The sequence below is a fragment of the Talpa occidentalis genome, unplaced genomic scaffold (genome assembly GCF_014898055.3).
Source record: "Talpa occidentalis isolate TD23 unplaced genomic scaffold, MPIMG_talOcc4v2.1 talOcc4.13, whole genome shotgun sequence".
Classification (NCBI taxonomy): Eukaryota; Metazoa; Chordata; class Mammalia; order Eulipotyphla; family Talpidae; genus Talpa; species Talpa occidentalis.
In genome coordinates, this window is record NW_023601322.1 from 83,275,081 (window position 1) to 83,295,755 (window position 20,675).

The 20,675-nt window shown below is 39.7% G+C and overlaps 1 protein-coding gene across 8 annotated transcripts in view; it reads right to left on the reverse strand.

Annotated features, from left to right (window-relative positions):
* Positions 1-435: 435 nt before the first annotated feature.
* LOC119243557 (protein FAM170A-like) overlaps positions 436-20,675 on the reverse strand; it is a 192,109-nt gene continuing 171,869 nt past the window's right edge. For 5 of the 8 annotated variants that reach the window (XM_054694502.1, XM_054694500.1, XM_054694501.1 and 2 more), the window contains 4 exons: positions 7,664-7,804; positions 4,655-4,810; positions 2,706-3,750; positions 436-1,750 (listed from right to left, as the gene is read on the reverse strand). In XM_054694502.1, coding sequence (XP_054550477.1) covers positions 3,041-3,750; positions 4,655-4,810; positions 7,664-7,804 — 1,007 coding nt within the window. In that variant the 3' untranslated portion in view covers positions 436-1,750; positions 2,706-3,040. Of the gene's footprint in view, positions 1,751-2,705; positions 3,751-4,654; positions 4,811-7,663; positions 7,805-11,204; positions 11,419-20,675 lie in introns of those variants that run through there. The other 3 variants (XM_054694506.1, XM_054694505.1, XM_054694499.1) reach the window with 2 other exon arrangements.

Consider the following 20,675-nt stretch of genomic DNA (forward strand, 5'->3'; position numbering starts at 1 on the left):
AGAGAATGAGAACCATAACGAGAGCAGAACCAGCAGAGCAGCAAAGGAAAAGCAGAGATCATGAGAGAACGCCAGAGAGCCCAGAAAGAGTGAAGACTCCCCGGGGGCTGGGAAGCCTGCCATCCCCACCCTCTGGCCCCCTGCCATGTACCTGTTTGCCATACTCATGTAAAAACTTTTTTTTTTTTTTTTACAAGGCAGGGGGACTGGGGCAGGGGGCAGGAGGCTGGCAGGCCTCCCAGCCCCTAGCGAGTCTTCATTCTTTCTGGGCTCTCTGGCGTTCTCTCATGGTCTCTGCTTTTCCTTTGCTGCTTTGCTGGTTCTGCTCTCGTTATGGTTCTCGTTCTCTTGTTCTCTGCTTGTGTCCCTGTGATCCCACCCTTATAAGTCCAGTCTCAGCCCAGGTGTGCCCACCTATGCATGCCCACACCCTACTCCAGGTGCCCGCCATCAGGCGTGCATGCAGGACTACAGGGATCCATCATGAATGCTAACGGCGGGAGGATAGAAAAGCTTGATAATTTTTCACTTACCCTACACCTATATAGTCTTATGGCAATGTTTTTTTTTTTTTTTTCAATTTTTATTTTTTATTTCTGACCCTCTGATTAAAGATGTCAAAGTAACAAGAAAATCAAAATATATCTTTGAAAATGTGTAAAATTCAATAGTAAATGGCATACAAATGATAGTGTGTCAAAAATTGGTAGCTTTTACCCTTCCAGGGTTATTAAGCATAAAACTGTATTATTAGTTTTGGAACTGCTCTCCATATGCATATCTTATGAGTGTGAAACTATTAGGTGTATCTTCCATGCTTCCTAACATGACTGGTGAAGAAGTGTTTGTGCACCTGGTGTCCAAAGATCAGACAAGGGATTCAAGTTGCCTGTGGTTTCACCAGCTCATTATCTTTTCCTCTCTCAATAATAAGAAAGTCTGCCCTGCAGCCATATACTGTAGGTAAGTATATAAGAGGTGCTATGGAAATAAGTTTCTGTTCATTTAAAAAAAGATAAACGTGCAAAGCTGTTAGAACACCTTTGATACAATGTGTGGGGTGAATCCACAGGAGATGGTGTATTGTAATCTGTATGATTTAAAAAGCTGTAGTGCTTACACTCTTGCATCTGAAATATATGCATAGTATGCAGGAGAGAGAGTGAGTTGGATGGAGTAACAGCAATTAGAGAGGAAGAGAATGAGCCAGATGTTCAAAAGCACAGTAAATGATAGACATTGAGAAGACAGAAGTAGAACTCAAAGTGGGAAGAGAAATTAGATGATCCTTTTCAACCTTCTCTCAACTTAGAAGTCCCCTCCCCTAAATTCCTGCTAGTTGTAATCAATCTTTTGTTTTACTGTGGATAAAGCCCTACACTGGGAAAACCTGCCTCCTGCTGCCCTACTCTCTCCATAGCTCTGTGTCTTCTTCTCCATAAGGCAATCCTGCAGGTGAGTCCTGGGGCCTCTGACTCCAAGGGGGATTAGCAGCAAACTCTTTCCAATGGTCTCTGTGAATGAAGAATTCTCCAGGCTCCTCACTACTCTGTGTAGATGTTTTTCCGCAGAGCTGAGAATCATACTTTACCAAGGCACTTGGGAGCGATGGCAGATGACCAGGCACAACTGCTATAGACATGAATTACCTCGAGGGTGTGGAATTCACGTGAACCCCAAGGCTCTCTTCACACTGCTGTGGTGTGCTGGACACGCCACCTCATGTCCTCAGGGCCGTGGGCCTGGGCTCCTGTGAGAAAAAATAAGACAAAGATTCAGTACAGAAAAAGGCAACTTTTCATTTTAGTGACAGGCGTTCAGCCTGCGTCAGCATTTCCTGCGGCCTTTGAAAATTCAGGACCGTTTCCAGGTTGCATGTTCCCACTGTGACTTTTGGAGCATGGAGGAAGAGCCCCACACGTGTCCTGTTCCCAGAAAAGACAGACTCTCCTGAACCCGGCTCTGCCTTTGCAGCTTTGTCTATGTTTCAGCCCCTTGCTGGTCACTTAGAACAAGACACTGATATTGGAACCAAAAGAACCAGATGTAAAAACTATGAACTGTCACAAGAGTATACTTGGATTCCCCAAAAAGATATCAAAAGTGACCACAAAATGACTTAAGGAACATCAGTCACCTCTTCTGCAATTACACTTGGCACTTTTGAGGAACCTTGAATATATCATGGGAATGATTCTCTAAGGGAAAAGGATTCTCGAAGAATCCCCTGATTGAGTCTTTCAAGCGGCTGCCACTCCTTGGCAATCTCTGAGGTAGGAAATGACAGCACGGAGTCTGAGGGGACTCTCTCGCCCAGCACAGGCTCCAGCCATGAGTGACCCGCACACACTGAGGGACGCACACATGCAGGGAGAGGTGGCTTGACACTGCCTGGCTTGCCTTGTGCCTGGTGAAGGCAAGGGGATGTGACCTCCATGACCTTTGGCTTATACCTAGGCAGGCCCCACCTTCTCACTCCTGCTGGACCAGTGTTTATGCCTATTCCCTACAAGGACACAGAAAGAGGGCACTGTAATTAACTTCTCTCCAAGCAAGCATTCTGCCTCCCAGTATGTATTCTCCTCAAGGAAATTCACCACAGTTATGGAAGGTGGGAAGGCATCTCTGATGGATCCCACCTTTTTTAAGAACCCTGAAAATCTCAAGTATCCTTGAGCTGTTTCTCTTACCTCAGCAGTTCTTACCTCTTCTATAACCTGGCCCACACCAGTTCCACTTGCAAGGAGACTGTTTTCTCCATGGTGGTGGTGATGATGACACACTGGTGTTCACTGTTCTTAGTTAGCCTGAGGACATCTTCTTATGTTCTGGCAGTGTGCTCTGTTTTCACATCCCACCTCCGAGAGCAAGAATAGTATGAATGGGGGTTCTTTGCTTCTGTGGGTGGCAGGTGGCAGTGCCCATGGTAGTGGTGGTGTCTAAAATGCGTGGAACTTTGGCTGCTTAAAAAGATGAAGCCCCCTCTGTAGAATCTGGCCTGCTTCAATTCCTCTTTGGGGGCTGGGGGGCTGAAGGGAGTTTATTTGTAGGTAAGGGGTTTTGTGGCAGAGTATGTCACAATTCGGCATCTATGTATTGTCTTCTTGGTATTCTTCTTACTCTTCCTCTTATATTTCTTTTTCTTGCTCCGTAGACAAGCAAAGGCAAGGTGGAAAGCACGGCAACTAAAGCCCTCTCTGATCCCATTCTCTACATGCTCCTGCAGGACCTCTAAGCTGGGAAAGACCCGGCAGCAGGCCATGCACCGGTAGCCACGGTCTAAGGCCACCAGCCATGCAGGCGTCAGGGCCCTGGGATATTCTCCTTGAGCAGGAGGCTCTGTTGAGCCATGAGCCTCCCACCTTGCCTCTCGGTATTCACTGCCCACCTGGTACTTATTGGCAGGTGGGGCTTTTAATGCAGACACAGGAGAGCGGGACGTTGATGGACGGACCTTTTCAGAAGTGGTGATTTTTTCTATTCTTACTCTCTTTCTGGAAGGTCCCATTTCTGGGTCCGTATCCCCTAAGACTGCCACTCCTCTTTTCATTTGGACATTCATGTAGTAAATTTTCATGCTCTTTTCCTCTTTCTTATCTTCTAAGAATGTGACGTGCTTTTTCTTTTTATTAGCCACTTGTAACTGAAATGACATATTTGGCTCAGAGGTGAAATTATCCCTTTTCCCCAAGTCCTGGGGTACAGGAAACTTTGATCGAAAAGAAACACCTTGATGTAATTGATGGGTTCCTAGGAAATAAAATTTGAGACAGGAAATGAGAACAAGTGCATGTGATGGCGGGAGGAGATAAGAAGGCTAGGGGAATACTCTGTGGGCAGGCAGAGTGGAAGTGCTTATACATATGTTCATATATATGTAATTTTCCAGAATTCTGTAGGTCTAGTGGGGTTGTAGAGATATTCTGGTATATGGAGGTGCGCATGTGTGTTATGTGTCAGGACAGTGCAGAGAACACGTGCAGGAGCAGAACAGGGTCTCCCCATGACATGGTGAAGCTGAGAGTGTCCCAGGAAGTCTCTGTGGGCTCTCAGAATGGATAGTCTGTGAAAGGCTGAGGCTGTGTGGGTGAGGTGGCACAGGGACTGGAAAGACTGCACACGAAGAGGCATTCCCCTCAGGGATAGACATTCTGTAGAATTTGATGTAGCGCAAAGGAGTTTGGACAGGTTACCTGCACGAAGGGGTAGAGATTACTTAAGGGTTAGTGTATGAGTGGGTGAGTCTGAAGATGATGTGGTAAAGGCATGAAGGTATGAATGTGGATCTAGAGAATGCGGAAAACAAATGAGGAATGGAGACACGTATAAGAGAATACATGAACACCAGAAAAGAAGTCAGAGGGTGAAAGCTTTTTGATGTATGAGCGTGTGAGGATGAACCAGTGCTAAGATGAGGAGGTGGGCCCGACGAAATGCCTCACCCACAGTGGCTGCAATGTTCACCGGGCACATGTTTGTGCTGAGGAACTTAGCCTGATCTTGAAGGTACATTTCCTATTTGTCCCTCTGTGGAAGATTCAGTCCTGGTTTCTCTGCCCTCAGAGCCTTTTCCCAAGGAGGTAGTGAAATAATGAGGGATCCTGATGAGTGAGCACTGAGTTGTCCCTCATCTCCAAGCTCAGGTGCCACTTACCTTTCTGACCATCATTATCAAACAAAGTAAGTTGGTTGGGCGAGGAGACACAAGAGAAATATTGTGAGGTCGAGGAGTCTTCTTCTTTCTGATCCTTGACTGGGGCCACAATAGATGACTTGCCCTGAGGTGCATTGTCTCGATATTTCTGTAATTCTAAGGAATGGAATAAAACAAAACAAAAAACTCATATGTAGCATTTTCTCAGATCTGAGTCCATTGAAAAGACACAAAGAGAGTACAATTATGTTAGGCTTCATCACCACCTGAGAGACTCACTTTCATTGAAACTAAGATGATTTTCCTTTTTGACACTCCAAATATTAATGTGTTTTTCCCATTTGAAAATCCATTTGCTCCAAAATACAAGTAAACAGCAATTATTAAAATAGTGAGTGTGGTGAATATGAGTGGGATCAGGTGTATCAGATGTGATATTATTGTAGATAAATCATTTCAGGAACTTAGAACCATACCTGAAATAGAATATGCAATTACTCAAATTGAGTATGATTAGCTCCATCTTCCTTGTGAGAAACTGCACAAATAGCAGACATGAGGTACTAGCTTTAAAGAATTCTGCATATGTGTACTTATTACTAATATTGATATTAGTAATTGTATGTTGGTATTATATATTGTATTATATACTGTATAATTATAGAGATGCAGGTAAATACAGAACACAGAAATGTGTAGATATAGATAGGCATTGCTTCAGACTTCCTTAGGAATTGGGCTTGGTGCTGTTGATGTTCCAATGAACACTTCACAGATTTGCCCTAGACTCTTCTTATGTAATGTAGTTCATTTCTCTTAGATTTTTAACCTTCCTATCATACCCTTTCAGGGCCTACTCTAAAGGAGACAAGGACACTTATATGGTACACTTGTTTTTTTTTTTTTTTTTTTAATTTATTTATTTTTACAAGCACAGGGTACAGTCAGAAGCGCAGCAGGGTGAGAGAACTCACCAGAGCCAAAGCGGGGGACAGGCAGACCGACGAAGTACACTGCTGAGAGGAGCAGCGGGTGGCAGGAGAGGTCTGCGTGCCATGTGGGACCCTCACCGGGAGGCCGGAGATCAAACTGGCGCTGCAGAGGCTGCAGGCAGCTTCACAGCCCAGCGGCTCAACCGCTGTGCCACCAGGGAGGCCCAACACATTAAATTCTTCTATGTAAAAAGCTGAATTAAATCTGTAGCCAAACTTTTACTTCTCAAAGTAAAGTACATACACTTTGTCTCCTAGATCGCTGGAGAATGCCCAGCGGGTCATGTCAGAGTTGGGATGGGGAAAATGTGTGCTATATTTTTAAGAGTGAGTGTTAGGTGTGGTGAGTAGAGTTTGATGTGCATTATCTGTGTGTTGTGTTTCTTCAAACATTTTATGTAGTTGAGTGAAGGGGTAAGATGGCATTTACATTGTATGTAAAGATAGCATGTGTTGGGTTTGGTGACACAGAATGATATGATTTTGTATATGGCAGTGTATCTCCCATGTTTAATGAGTGAACTGTGTCATGTACTAATGATGATCTGGTAATTATACAATGTCCATTTGGTTTAGAAGACAGTGTGAATCTGAATAATTGCATGGCATCTGCTGAGACGATGGAAGTGTTATAGGCTGATTATGTGAAAGACAGACAGGAGGGACATGATGTGAACTACCAGACTGGAATTCTATGAATGTCCTAATGAATTGAAACAGAGGAGTTTAAGGTGTTATAAAATTGTGATGGCTTTGTGTGTGAAATACTGAGTTCGTTGAGAGTGGGGTTATTTGTATGAGTTAGAGATCATGGTATTTCAATAATGGGATTAGAAAAAGGAAATCTGAAGAATGTATAAGCTGCAAAACTGCTTGCGAAGGTTTAATATGTGCTGATATGACTTATGAGTGCTTATGAACTTAAAATAAGGATCTTCATAAACTTCCAATTGACCGGGGGACTTTTGAGGTGGATAAGCCCTAATTCACCCAATGTCTTTAATTTCCCAAGTGCAGAGTTTTTTTTTTTTTTTTAGTTGGATCAATGGTATAACCCAATCCAAATACAATAAAGAACTTCGCATACCAGGTACCATCTTATATGTCATCGCTATCCAATACATTATTATATCTGTTTTACTTCTCAGTTTAAAATTAGTGATTATTATTTTTGGTGACTGAATCATCAAAGCATAAACCACACACTTATTTTCTTAGCTCACCACTTATTCCTATCATGCCTGTTCTGTGTTTCATTCATTGTTCTGAATAGATTCACTTTGTGTTTTTAGGTTCTATTTTTTTGAATTTTATTTTGAAAGAAATCATAAAATAAAGTTATTTTAGTATGACAGTAACTGCACATTTTATAACTGTTGTCATCAGGTTTCTAAGATACTTTCTGGGAAATCATCACTCTTTTGAAGATTTTCTGTTTTTCTCTAACTTGCTTTTGTAGATTTATTTTTGCCTGCCTGTATTTCAAGGAGCTTCCTGAAGCTATGAATTCTAACGATTTATGTGTTTTATCAGTTTGGAAAATTTCTGAACCATTATCTCCTTTTGACTTTTTTTTTTCTTGTTTTGTCTTATCCTTTAGAAAGCTTGATTTGACATGCACCACATGCTCACATGATCAATCTCATTCATCTTAATCCTGCTTTCATACTTTCCATTTATCTGTTAATATTGCCATTCTTCAGCTCCAATTTATGTCTAATTTGTTTTTTAATATTGTTTTAAACATATTCAAAGTGTTCCTTCCCTAACTCCCAAAAGTGAGGAGTATTTATGATGAGCTCTTGTTGAATGGCAGAGAAACAGGCCCCCAAGTAAGAGGGTGCTGGAGAAGGCTGTGAGCATATATACAGACCACCCGTACATATTTCTATTGGTGAATGAGCAGAGATGCTGAACTGAATGTCTTTTTTTTAATTATTATTTTAATATCCATATGCCTGTATGCCCCCAGCACCCTGATCCACCTAGACTTTAACTCCTTTTCCCATATCCTTACCAGCACGACAGGAAGAAGGAAAAGAAGAATAACAGGAGAAGTATTCTGATGCAGAGGAGTTGTCTTTTGCCTTCTGAACCATAGAATTTTTCTCCAAAGGTGGCCCTGGTTGTGGATCATTCTTAAGAATGTTTGAGACGCCTAGAAAGTAAAATATTAAATCATAGAATCAACAAAAGCTGTGTTGTTCCTGCCTCTCCCAAGTGATCTTGAACAGTATTCCATAGTCTAGGCAGGAAATTGGCATAATTCAGTATTCTGTGCTTCTATCTGGATTCTCTGTTAAGGCTTCACATACTCACCTTGGTTTAGATGGCTGGTATCATTTGCCTTTCTCTATGGTTTTTACACCCTTACCTTTTGCATTCCACCACCTAAGGAGTTACAGCCTCAGCAGAGGCAACTGGGGAATTTTATTTCTGAAGAAATGACTATGTCATTATCACCATTTCATTGTTAACTAAGCTCCTCTCTCATTGTTTTAAATTATCTCTAGTGAATGGGTTTGGTATTGTATTATAAATATTCTGTAGCAAAATAGTGTGGTAAATACAATGTACTTAGTGTTTACAAACCAGTGAAAACTGGTTAGGGTTTAAGGTGTGATTGATTTGGTGTTTGCAAATTTGACTATGGGGTAAGCTTTGTGTAAGTACAGATGGCATGTGTACCTTGTGCCTATCATGTTAGTTTGGTACATATTCATGTATATAGATCACATGTCCTATGATTATGGATTTGTGCATATGTTGAATATGTTCTTTAGATCTGCAACGTAATCACTGGGAATACTCTCCTTGAGAACAGCATAATTAGTACCTATTTTTAAAGTCTAAAAGAATAATGATACAACATAAGAATAGGAAAATCATTACTTCTGAAGAGGATGATCCTTTGCCTCTGAATCCTGTAGAGTGTGGTAACTGAATGGTACTTAAATAAAGGAAATTAGTATCTTGAAAAAAAGAATAGGAAAATCAAAGGTTGTAAGAGAGAGTGGATGGGCTTTTAGAATATGTAACTAGAGGAGGATCCAAAGTAAATTAGGGTACAGAGATGAATATGTAAGATTAAGTGTTATAGTAACCCGTGAATCCATTAGAAAATAAAGGTTTGAAAGACTGAGTTATAAAGAGGTAAAGATAAAATATGGACACTATGGTCTAGCAATTTAACTATTAGGGATTCACCAAACAGAAATGTGCCCATATAGCAAAATACATGTAATAGAATGTTCAGAATATTACACTTTAGCATAGAACTGACTGAAATCAACCTAGTGTTCAGAAAAGTATAATCAATAAATTGTAGGATGACAGAGCATGAACTAAATAAACTATAGTCACATGCAACATGAAGGAATCCAGACATGGTGCACGCCTATTTACCTAAAATTGAAAAAAAAAAAAACAAGCGAGAGAGATAACCAAGAGAGCTCTAGAAGTAAGAGAAAATTATCCCTCTTCATATGATAGGGGCAAATATAGAGAACAGAGTTTAGATGCATATGTTAAGATTATGAGGAAATGAATCATGAGAATAGAGAGTACAGATTTGTCTATGTGTAGATGAATGTAAGAACACTGACTATGAAGTATATTACAGGATGAGGTCTTGGTCTTCGTACTGCCTCAAGTTCAGATCAGAAGTATCCTACCACTTTTGGCCTGTTTTATGCTGGTCGTCCTTTCACACCTTCCTGAAAAGATAGCATACGCTTGCCTGGCTCATAATTACTTACTCGTCTACAGTTTCCTGATAAAACACCCCTTTCACCGTCCTCCCACTGTGTTCATAAAAAACACACTGATATTCAACTTGGCTGGTTTCATTCTTTTTAAGTGTTTGTTCCTTGGAATTAACTGCTTCCACTGCTTATCACAAGAAGATGGAGAAGATTTTGAGTTCCTTTCAGTGGTCATTTGGCTTCTACTGACTAATAGGCAAAACCACTCATCCCTGGCTCTGTCTAGATGCCAACATCTTTGCTGTATCCTCTTTAATAGTTCTTCCTTACCAGCACCAGGGAACTTGTTCAAAGGAGAGACACAGGAGGGGTAGTGTTAAGGAGGAGGAGGAGGAGGAATAGGAAACAAAGAAATAGTTTGCTTTACTTTGTGAGCTTGAGTTGGGAGTCCCTGGCTCACATCTGTGCAGAGCATTTTTTTGTAAATTCATCATTGCCGAGAAAAATAAAAGCAATGGAGATGTGGTCACTGTGATGTTTAAATATTAATCATCCATGGAGCAAATAAAAGTCTTCTGTGTGACATGTTCAGTGAACACATATGATGTCAGTCTTCATGGATAATATTCTGTATCTCCATGAAAAATTCAAATGTAGAGTATTTATTGTGTCAGTATGTGTCAAATGGTGACTGGGTTCACATAAAGATGTGTTCTTTGTAAATGGAGCAGAAACTTCTGGTTGTTCGTTTCACCTGTACAGACTACTGCATTATATTTATCAGCTTCACTTGTAGGTAGTTTTGAACATGTCATTAAATTTTGTATAATAGAAAATGACATCTGCTAGTTGTAAGTGTAGATATATAAACCTGCTCCGCGCCCTCCATGGTGAATATTGTAGTTTTGAGAGACAATTATATTTGGTACTTAGTAATATCTATCATCTCTTGACTTACTGATATGCTGATGTGTACAAGTGAATATATGTGTAAGTATATATTTCAGATGTATCACAGTTGACAATAGTATCTCTGAATATGTAGTATCTTTACTGAACAGGAAATTGAGACTATCTCACTCTCCAGTCCTCTCACCAATGGCCCACTGCATCATGCAGAAATCCAAACATTGGAAATATCAAATTCTCTCCATCTTTGGAACTATGAGAATCTTGGCCATCTTTGGAACTATGAGGCTGCGTCCAATCTCTGCCCCTCCCACCACGGCACAAAGGTTCTTCCTCATAGAGGTTATTTGTTTAGTTTTAATCTCCATAGCAACCAGATTTATTTCAGCTTCCCATTTCTCCAGAAAGATACACATGTGTATATCTTGGTTCTGTTTTTCATGTCTCACTCAGGGGCCCACAATGTCAACTTTATGATCTGAAACAAAATAATTCTTTTTTACTCTTGAGTAACTAAACTCTTTCTAACTGTATCCTTCCATCCCCTTACCACCAGTTTTTTAAGTGCTATTTTTCCCACCATTTTTTTCTTAACATCTGTGAGTCATACTTTCTTCTTCATTAACAGAAATAGTTTTACTGGAAAACATCACATCATTATTTAACCATTTAGGAAGAAATCAAATAAATAAAAATACATGTTGTTAAGAAAAATTATGCTAATCAGCCACTGTGACTAGAACAGCCCCAGAGAGTTGTGGTTTAGGTAGTACCAGCCTTAAGCCATAGAAACAAAGACCTGATCTTCTGAAATGTCTCTATTCAGACTACATGGCCCTCAGAAAAACCAGAAGACACACATCTCTCTTTCCTTCCCGCCCTCTCTCACAACTAGGAATGCTCTCTTCCCTTTTCTTTAGAGAGCAATTCCTGGTTATACCATACCGCTTGACTTCCTGGCAGGTGTGAAGAATGTAGTTTCCAGATGTTTTCTTTTTTCTTTCTGTTTCATGGTTCAACTCTTTAGAGAGTGACTCAGTTATGTTTCTTACTGAAACTCTCCGGTCAGCTGATGATAACGAAGCAAATTAGGACATTCATGAACAGCACAGCCCGAGAGGCTACCTGCTCACCAAATCACTGTCCCAATGAATGTTACGTATCCCAGCAGGGTGATTATGATGTAAGCCACGCATGGACCACTCAGGTCTCTGCAGGGTCTATGACCCGTGGATGACATCAACGCACTTCAGGGGACAGTGTTCGACCCACTAACTAGGGGGAATTTCTTTAATCCAGTGAAAATATCATTCATTTAAATTTCTGTCTTTTACTTGACATCAAAACTAGAGGAGAGATAACTTGGATTCAACAAAGTAAATATTTTCAATGTTTACGGTAATCCCATTCCTAATGTTCTCCAATGGTGAAGCTAGTATCTGAGAGAACTAGGATTAGAAGCTTACCTATCTCGTGGAATATAGTAAACACTATCTTATGAGCAGTACTACTTATGTGTGGTGTACGTTGGGGTACAGGTGCAGATTTGAGAATATCTCATAATTCCATACAACTTTTAACATTTACTGGATTTCCATCATTATTGGGAATGGCCTCAAGGATTTTTTTATAACAAGTCATCTCTTTGCCACTCTTTTCCTCATCACATCCCCAGAGATTTGAGAAAAGAGAAATCCCCTATAGGTAGTATATGTCCCAAGTCACAAAGACAAGCTCACCTGAACTTTCTCTCCACTCTCTGTACTGACCCTCAGAAAGACCAGCATAGGGACCTCCCTGGTGGCGCAAAGGGCTAAGACGCAACCAATGAAGCTGACCGCAGCCACTGCAGCACGAGTTCTATCCCTGGCCAGGGAGCTACCCACATGGCACAGCAGACCTCTCCTGACTCGCCCGCTGCTCCCCTCAGCAGTGTATTTCAGACATTCTGCCTGTTCTGCTCCCCACTCTGTCTCTGGTGAATCCTCTCATCCCCCCTCCACAATTCTGGCCTGTGACCCAGTCCTTGCATACATAAATAAATCTTTAAAAATAATTGAAAATTAAAAAAAAAAAGACCAACACACATGCACCTCTCCCTTTTCCCCTCCCCTCCCCTCCCCTCCCTCCCCCTCCCTCCCTCTCTCGCTCTCTCACCACAGCCAGGACTGCCCTGGCTCTCACCATGAATCCTTTTCTTGTGAACCTGGTGGGGGAGGGTATCATTTTCCAGGTCTCTGCTCCATGTCTCAGTCTACATCATCTGGAAAAATTAGATTCTATACACAGCTTACACTTTGCTATAGCACCATCCTACTTATAACCCACCACTGAACATGTCTCTGACGTTAGAAGATATATGGATTTACTTCTGGCCTTACAAGTTACATTAGAAACAGGCTTTGATCTTGCCTCCTTCAGTTTCCTTTCTATATCATGAGCTCACCCCTTATAACCACTGAATGACTGGCATATTTATCAAGAAGTTCATAGTCCTGTTAGTTATCAGAAGAAGTCAAAATTAGTCACTGTTTTACCTTAATCAAATTATCTATATAAATTATATAAAACTATACAAATAAATATGAAAATATGGGTGAAAAATATATAATCCTGATCTAAATAAACTAGTGACTTATATAGCCAGGTTGGAGATTAATTTGTCAAAATTTTATAAAATTAAACATATCTGTATATATGTATGTGTGTGTGCATCTATCCTATGACCAATTTGTAAACAAACTAACTGGGTCTTTTGCTTACCACCCAGAAGGCCAAGCTCTGAACCATAAGAATGTCTTTGCACAATGGAGTTTATTATATGAGGTGCCCACCGAGGAAGTCGGCAGGGTTAATACCTTAAAAGAAGCCAGCACTCCAAATAGTGGTGGTAGTGTGATTATATGGGGGGGGGGAAGGAGTAATGTGAGGAGGTGCAGGACATGAAGAGATTGAGGGGTTTTGCATTCCCAGATCTGAGGCCACTCTGGGCAGTATAGGCCTCATGAATTATAGTGTTTATATTTTTCAGCAGAGTGTGGTCTTTGGGGGCAAACGGCCCATAAGAACAGCAGATGCTTGCCCTGGTGGTATCAACCCCAGAGGGCAGAGGCATTGTTGACAGAGATGTAACAAAACCAGTTCTCCAGTTCCCGGGAAGGCTGTTGGAGAATAAATCACAGCGGGGTCAGGGTGCGGGTGAAGAAGGGAGAACAACGGGTGCTTAGTAATTGGTTCTGTTTAGTTGAACTTTTCTAACTAAAAATTTAAGCTACGGATTGGGAGCAGAGGAATTTGGCTACACTATAACTCATTCTATCAGGGATCTTTACTAGGATGGTGTTCATGGCATTACACATACCAGCAGGGAGTTGGAAGCTTAGTTTCATTTCATTTCTAACCCAAGAAGAATGGATAAGCAGAACATGGCAGGTCCATGTTATAAAACTCATTTTCAGGATTAAAAATGGATGGCGCTGGAAGGGATCATGCTCAGTGAAATAAGCCAGAAAGAAAAAGAAAAATACCGGACCGTCTCACTCATAGCAGGAATCTAGAAAACTTAAATAAGGGACCAGGAAAATGAATAACTATAAGAAAGTGAAAATCAAAATCAACAAAAATCTATGAACCAGAGACACTTTTGGGGGGGTGGGTGGCGGGAGGGGAGGGATTGGGGTCAAAATGGGGGGGTTGAAATTGTATGGGGAATATAAAAATAGAATTTATTATTTAAAAAATCAAGGTCATTAAAAGATATGTCTACAGAGGAACATCAGGAAGGGACAAGGGATCAGAAATAAAAAGATGAAAAAATTCAAGGAAGTAATAATCACAAACGACTCTTTGACCACACTAGTAACTAAGGAGAATTATACCTCAATAATCCATAATTTTTAAACAAGAAAAAAAGACTAATCTCTCCCCAAAGTACAATGACTCAGATTAGATCTCAATAAAGACAACAGATTGTTTGAAAGATATCTTTCTGTACAAGCTCCCTACTGCTGCTACAGCAAATTACCATGACTTTGGGGATTCAAACTAACAATTTATAATCTGATAGTTCTGGAGGTCAGAAGTTGTGTACAGGTCTTAAGGGCCTAAAATCAAGGTGTTAGCAGAACTGATGCTGTCTGGATACACAAGGGATAATTTGTTAATGTGTCTTCCCCAGGTTCTGGAGGCTACCTGCATTCCTTGGCTCATTGTCTCCTTTCTTCATCTGCAAAGCTCATCACCCCAACATCTGTTTCCACTGTCACATCACCATTCTATCACTCTCCCACCTTTCAATCAAAAGGATTCTTATGATTACCGTATTCCCACATAGGTAATTTGGGGAATAATGTTCTTATTTCAAAACTCTTAACACAATCCCATCTGCAAAGGTTTAGGTTTTAAGATAACATTCACAGGTGTCAGGGAGTAAGAGGTTAAAATTTTTTAAGAGGGTCAGAGAACACTACCACACCAAGACAAAAACAGAGTTAATGACTATCACATCAAGACAAAAACAAGAGTAAACGAATGATAGAAAGACAGCAGGCTGACAAAAGAAGTTAATTAATTAGTTAATTAAACAAGAATAACAGGAAAAACGACATGGCAATTATGTAAACATATTCAATGAAACAAAGCAGGGTGAAATAAAGAAACAAAATCCTAGTTTGAAATTAAACATAATGTAAGGAACAGAAGAACAATTAACATGAGCATTTTTCATGCTGTAGAATTTAGACATTTTGGTTCAAGAAAACAAAGATCCGGGCCTCCCCGGTGGCGCAGCGGTTGAGCGCTGGGTTGCGAAGCTGCCCGTGGCCTCTGCAGCGCCAGTTCAATCCCCGGCTGCTCCCTGGCCACTGGAGGAGGGTCCCGCATGGCGCACAGACCTCTCCTGCCGCCCGCTGCTCCCCTCAGCAGTGTACTTTGGTCCTTCTGCCTGCTCTGCTCCCCGATCTGGCTCTGGTGAATTCTCTCACCCTCCCGCGCTTCTGACTGTACCCAGTGCTTGTATAAATAAATAAATAAAATGAATAAATCTTTAAAAAAAAAAAAGAGAGAAAAAGATCCAAGATAAGATGACAAGTTAATTCAAAGAAATGAAAGTGAAGACTTTAAAGCTGAGGAAAAAAAATAAAGGCAGTAATCAAGGTCAAAACAGAATAAGCAAATTAGAATTAGAAACAATGAAGCTTAAATTTTAACAACTGGTACCTAGTTTTGTGGCAAGTTTAAAAGGAAGAGATAAATATAAAATTAATTAGAAAAGTACATCCAGCAGCAAGAGAAACAACAGAGAATATTTTTAAAAGCTACTACATCAAACTATCCATAGAAAGCTTTAGCACAGCCAAAAAAAAAACATCATTAAAACAAAAGACAGTCTATAGAGTTGGAGATGATATTTGCAAATCATGTATCAGATAAGGAGTTAATAGTTAAAATATATTTTAATATGACTCAACAGTAAAAGAAAACATTAAAACTGATTAAAATATGGGCAGAAAATCTAAATAGGCATTTTACCAAAGAAGTCATACAGATGACCAACAGAAAGACACAGGAAGAGCTATTCTGCATAGGGTCTCCCTGATGGCCTAGGGGTTAAGTCTCAGCACTATCACCGGTGTCACCTGAGTTTGATTCCTGGTCAGGGAACTGCCACACATGGCACAGCAGACCGCTCCTGTCTTGCCTGCCGCTCCTCTCAGCAGTGTATTTCAGTAAACCCACCTGTTCTTCTCCCCACTATGTCTTTGGCAAATCCTCTCACCCCCTGCACCTCTGGCTTGCACCTCACTTCTTCTGTGCCTAAATAAATAAATCTTTAAAAAAAAGAGCTGTTCTACATCACTTATTATTAGGGAAATGTAAATCAAGACTACAATGCAATTTTATGTCAAACTAATTAGAACAGCTATTATCAAAAATTCAAGAAATTGCAAGTGTTGATGAGGATGTGGATAAAAAGGAACCAACCATATTAGTGGGAAGGTAAATAGGTGTAGCCACTATGGAAAACAGTATGGAGTGTACTCAAACAACTAAAAATAGAACTACTCTTAGAATGACTGTTATGATCCAGTAATGTCACTTTTGGGGATTTACCCAAATAATATTAAAACACTAATGTGAAAAGACATGCACCCCAGCACACTTGATAGCCAAGATATGGAAACAACCCTGATGACAAATGAATGGCCTAAGAAGCTGTGGGATATATAGACAAGGGAATACTACTCAGCCATAAAAAGATGCTATCTCGCCATCTCTGATAAAAATGGTTGGACCTTGAGGGGATTATGAGAAGAGAAAACGTCAGAAGGAGAAAGACAATTAGTGAATAATTTCATTCACTTGAGTACTGTAAAGAAAAAAAAAATCAATCAAACAAAACAGAAACAAATGTTATGTTCTGATAACAGAATGATGGTTACCAGAGGGGAAGGAGCCTGGAGGGAATAGCTTGGTGGTGAATGGAGACCAGACATTCAGTGGTGGGCCTGGTGCGATTGATACAGTTGTTGACATGAGAAACTGTACACCTGAAACCCACATTGTGTTGTAAACTAATGTTATATAAAGAAAAAAATAGAAAACAACAGATATCTAACAAAAGACCACATGATGCAATGTAACAATAATGATGCTAAGGAATGAGAAAAGTATTCATGATATAATAAAATATCCCTAGAAAGGAGGAGGTACTGAAGCCACGCATGAGAAGGAGATAGCTTTTTCAGTACAAAAAAAAAAAAAAAATGGTAGAGTACACTTTTATGACCAATGATAGACATTATTTTTTATCTTAAAGATAAAACAAATAAATAAAATTCGCCTAATACTCTAAGAGAAGTCACTTAAAAGTGCAAAGTATTAAGCTGACTTTAAACTTCGAGAAAGCAATATCTGCTGCTGGAAAACAGCAGACAGTATCTGCCAATATTGAGAGGAAAGAAGGTGTGACATCGCAATACTATTAGCAGCTCAGTCAGGTTTTCAAGTGTAAAGCAATGAGCAAATATTGTCAAATATGTGCCAATTTTCCCCCAGGGAATATACATGCAATATAAGAGCAATTCTTGAAATAGTCACTTACCTATGTAATATAGTCAACTAAAATATGAGTGAAAATGCCGTGAAACAACACTCCATGATAGAAGACAGTAAACTCTGACAGCTAAGCTAACCTATCAGAATGCATGGGGAGTGGGATGGGCACTGATTGACCAATTTGTAGTACAGTTTCCCGTGAAGAAAGTTTCAGTTTCAAGCACTAGTTTTGTTGGTCCAGACTGTCATCCTTTTTCTGTCTTACCATATAAGCCAGCGCTATCTAAATTCTGAAGTACCTCTGCATCAACTATGTCATTGCTACACTTTTGTTCAATTGGTTATTCCCATTTTAAAACTCAAGCAACATCTTGGGCTTAATTATGATTGACTGGTTGACTTGAAAGCTTAAACTCAGGGATATGGGTTTATACATCTCTGAGTACCTAGTCTTTGCATGGTACTGAGTACTCAGTATCCTCTTTCAAGAAATAAAAAAGACTTATATAAATAATCATAAAATTTATAGAGCACACACAACTCCAATAATATAGCATATGGTAGACTTACTCGAAACTACATCCAAAATATTAACTTGACAATGAAACTCCGCCAAACAAGAAGATTAAAAGATATTCCTCACATGCTATGAATATGGTAAAATGACTGGGAATGAACACTGCATTATTTAAATACACACGAAAAATATAGAGTTTGAGTACAGAAGAGAATGAAGATTTGAAAACATTTGCAAAGTATCAATAGCTACAAAAAATTAGGAGATAGATGAGAGAAGGGTAAAAATGTGTTAAATTTCATCTCCAACAGTGTTTAATTGATACTACTGAAAAGTAAAATTTAAAATTATAACCATCTCAACATTTTTATCTTGCTTCTTAATCATAAAAATATGTTAAGTATTAGTAAACAGATGTATAAAACATTTGAAGATCAATAACAGTGTTAGATTCATTTCTAACCATTTTCCTAATATCTTCTAGTATAACCGAGTTCAATATATCTATTAAACAATTGCTGGATAATTCAATTTATGCAAAATAACTTTGATTCTTCTTTCCCACATATTTATGCATCCATTCACTGATTCCTTTATCCTTCTATTGGTACACAGGAACAGTTATGGATATTTAATTATGGATATTATGGATATCCAACCTGCAGCACTGATTCAATTCCTGACCGGCCAGGGAAGATACCCACATGGCGCAGCAGAACTCTCCTGTCAAGCCCACTGCACCCCTCAGAAGTGCTTTGGGTCTGTCTGCTTGTTCTGCTCCCCACTCTGTCTCTGGTGAATCCTCTCACCCTCCCACACCTCTGGCCTGTACCCCAGCTATTGTATAAATAAAAAATAAATCTTTAAAAAATTTAAAAATGTTTATATTTTTAACGTAACTCTTAGGGACTTTTTAATTTCCATCTTATTATCTGTCACACACAAAAATACTAGATTTGGGCTAGAAATTAAATAAAATAACATAAACATGGGAAAAACTAAAAAAAATTGAATAGTTTATTTAGCATTCTCTTCTCCAAGTACCTTCTTTTTTTAAAATACATTTTCTTAATAATGTCACATCATTAAAAGTTTCTGGGGGTATAATAACCTTGATAAACTTTCATGTGACTGCCTCTCATAAGCACAGTGTGGTGATTACATTGTAATAATATAAATTTTCAATCAGGATTGATCAATGAAAGCATAGCAGCATTCAATAACATTACAAACCTACTCAATATGGGACCTCCCCTGGTGGCACAGCTATTGAGTGATGGGCTGTGAAGCTGCCCACAGCCTTTGCAGGTGGGTTCCATCCCCGGCCACCAGGTGAGGGTCCCACATGGCGCGCAGACCTCTCCTGCTGCCCGCTGCTCCCTCAGCAGTGTACTTCGGTCCTTCTGCCTGCTCTGCTCCCCGCTCTGGCTCTGGTGAATTCTCTCACCCTCCCGTGCTTCTGACTGTACCCAGTGCTTGTATAAATAAATAAATCAATCTTTAAAAAAAAAAAAAAAACTTAATATGGTATACTGATCAGTGAGAGTCAAATGGGCTTTCCTTGATCTAGACTATTGTGTGTTTAATTCTACTCTTAATAATATAATATATAAACTTAGTAGAGTCATTCTTATCAAATTAAAATATCAGTGGAAAGTTTGACATGAAGAACCAGCTATGAGAATTTTAGTAACACTGAGTTTTTTGGGTGTTTTTTGTTTTATTTTTGGGGACCCTCGCCGGCGGCCGGGGAACAAACCGGCGCTGCAGAGGCTGCGGGCAGCCTCGCAGCCCAGCGCTTAACCATTATGCCACCAGGGGAAGCCCTGTAACAGTTTTTTTTAACACTTCCAAATACCAGGTTTTGTAGAGGTCAAAGATATAGAGTAGAACAGCACATGCTTCATGCCAGGTCTCCAGAGGAAAACTGAGTACCAGACTTCATACCTTACCGTAACATTGAATCTGTATTAAGTCTCTCAGTAAAACAATCTGAAGAAAAGTGTAAGGCTGAGCACAAGGGAAAAGAAAACAGAAAATGAAAACTTGGCTATAATTTAGCCTTCTCAATTACTGATACTTGGCTTTTGTCTCTGATAACTGGCAGAAGGTGGAACAGTGCTTAGAAGATATGGTAAGCAAGGGAAATGCAAGAAAGTGCTAATAACCCATTCCTTTCCTCCAATCTGCTTCTTATAATCCTGCCATAACTCTTGACCATGTAGCTTGAAAGGAAAGAAACACTGGTTTCCATAATGACCTGACTTGAGTCAGATTTATGAATGTAAGGCAAACAGGTTTAAGAGCATGTGTATAGGAGAAATCTCTCAGTCTGAATCCAAAATTTGTCACTAAGTACATTTTGCAGTTAGAGAAGAAAGTTGAACTTTCTGTTCTTGATCTCTTCATATTAAAATGCTAACAGTTGTTGAGATATCTATCCTGTGGAGTTAAATGTTAAAAATCTTAATACACTTCCTGGATAACCGTTAATACACAATAAATAAATACTATTAAGAGGTTACAACATCCTAAGTGTTTACACATAAGCTGTATGAAATATAACAAATTGGGTTGTGGTTCAAAATGGCATAATCTGAACTCACTTCCTCCATCAGACAAGACAAATCTGTAACTACATACGAAATGTTTCACATAGAAGAAGACCTGAAAACCAGATATACACAGCTTCTACATAAAAAGGTTAAAAGTATGGCACTATGACAGGATAGACAAAGATATAGGTTCTCACCAAGGGAAAAAACCCTGCCCTGGTATGGTAATTTCACAGCTGGCTGAAAACAGTTCCCCCAAAGTTTGAAACATGGTAAAGAGAGTTGTGC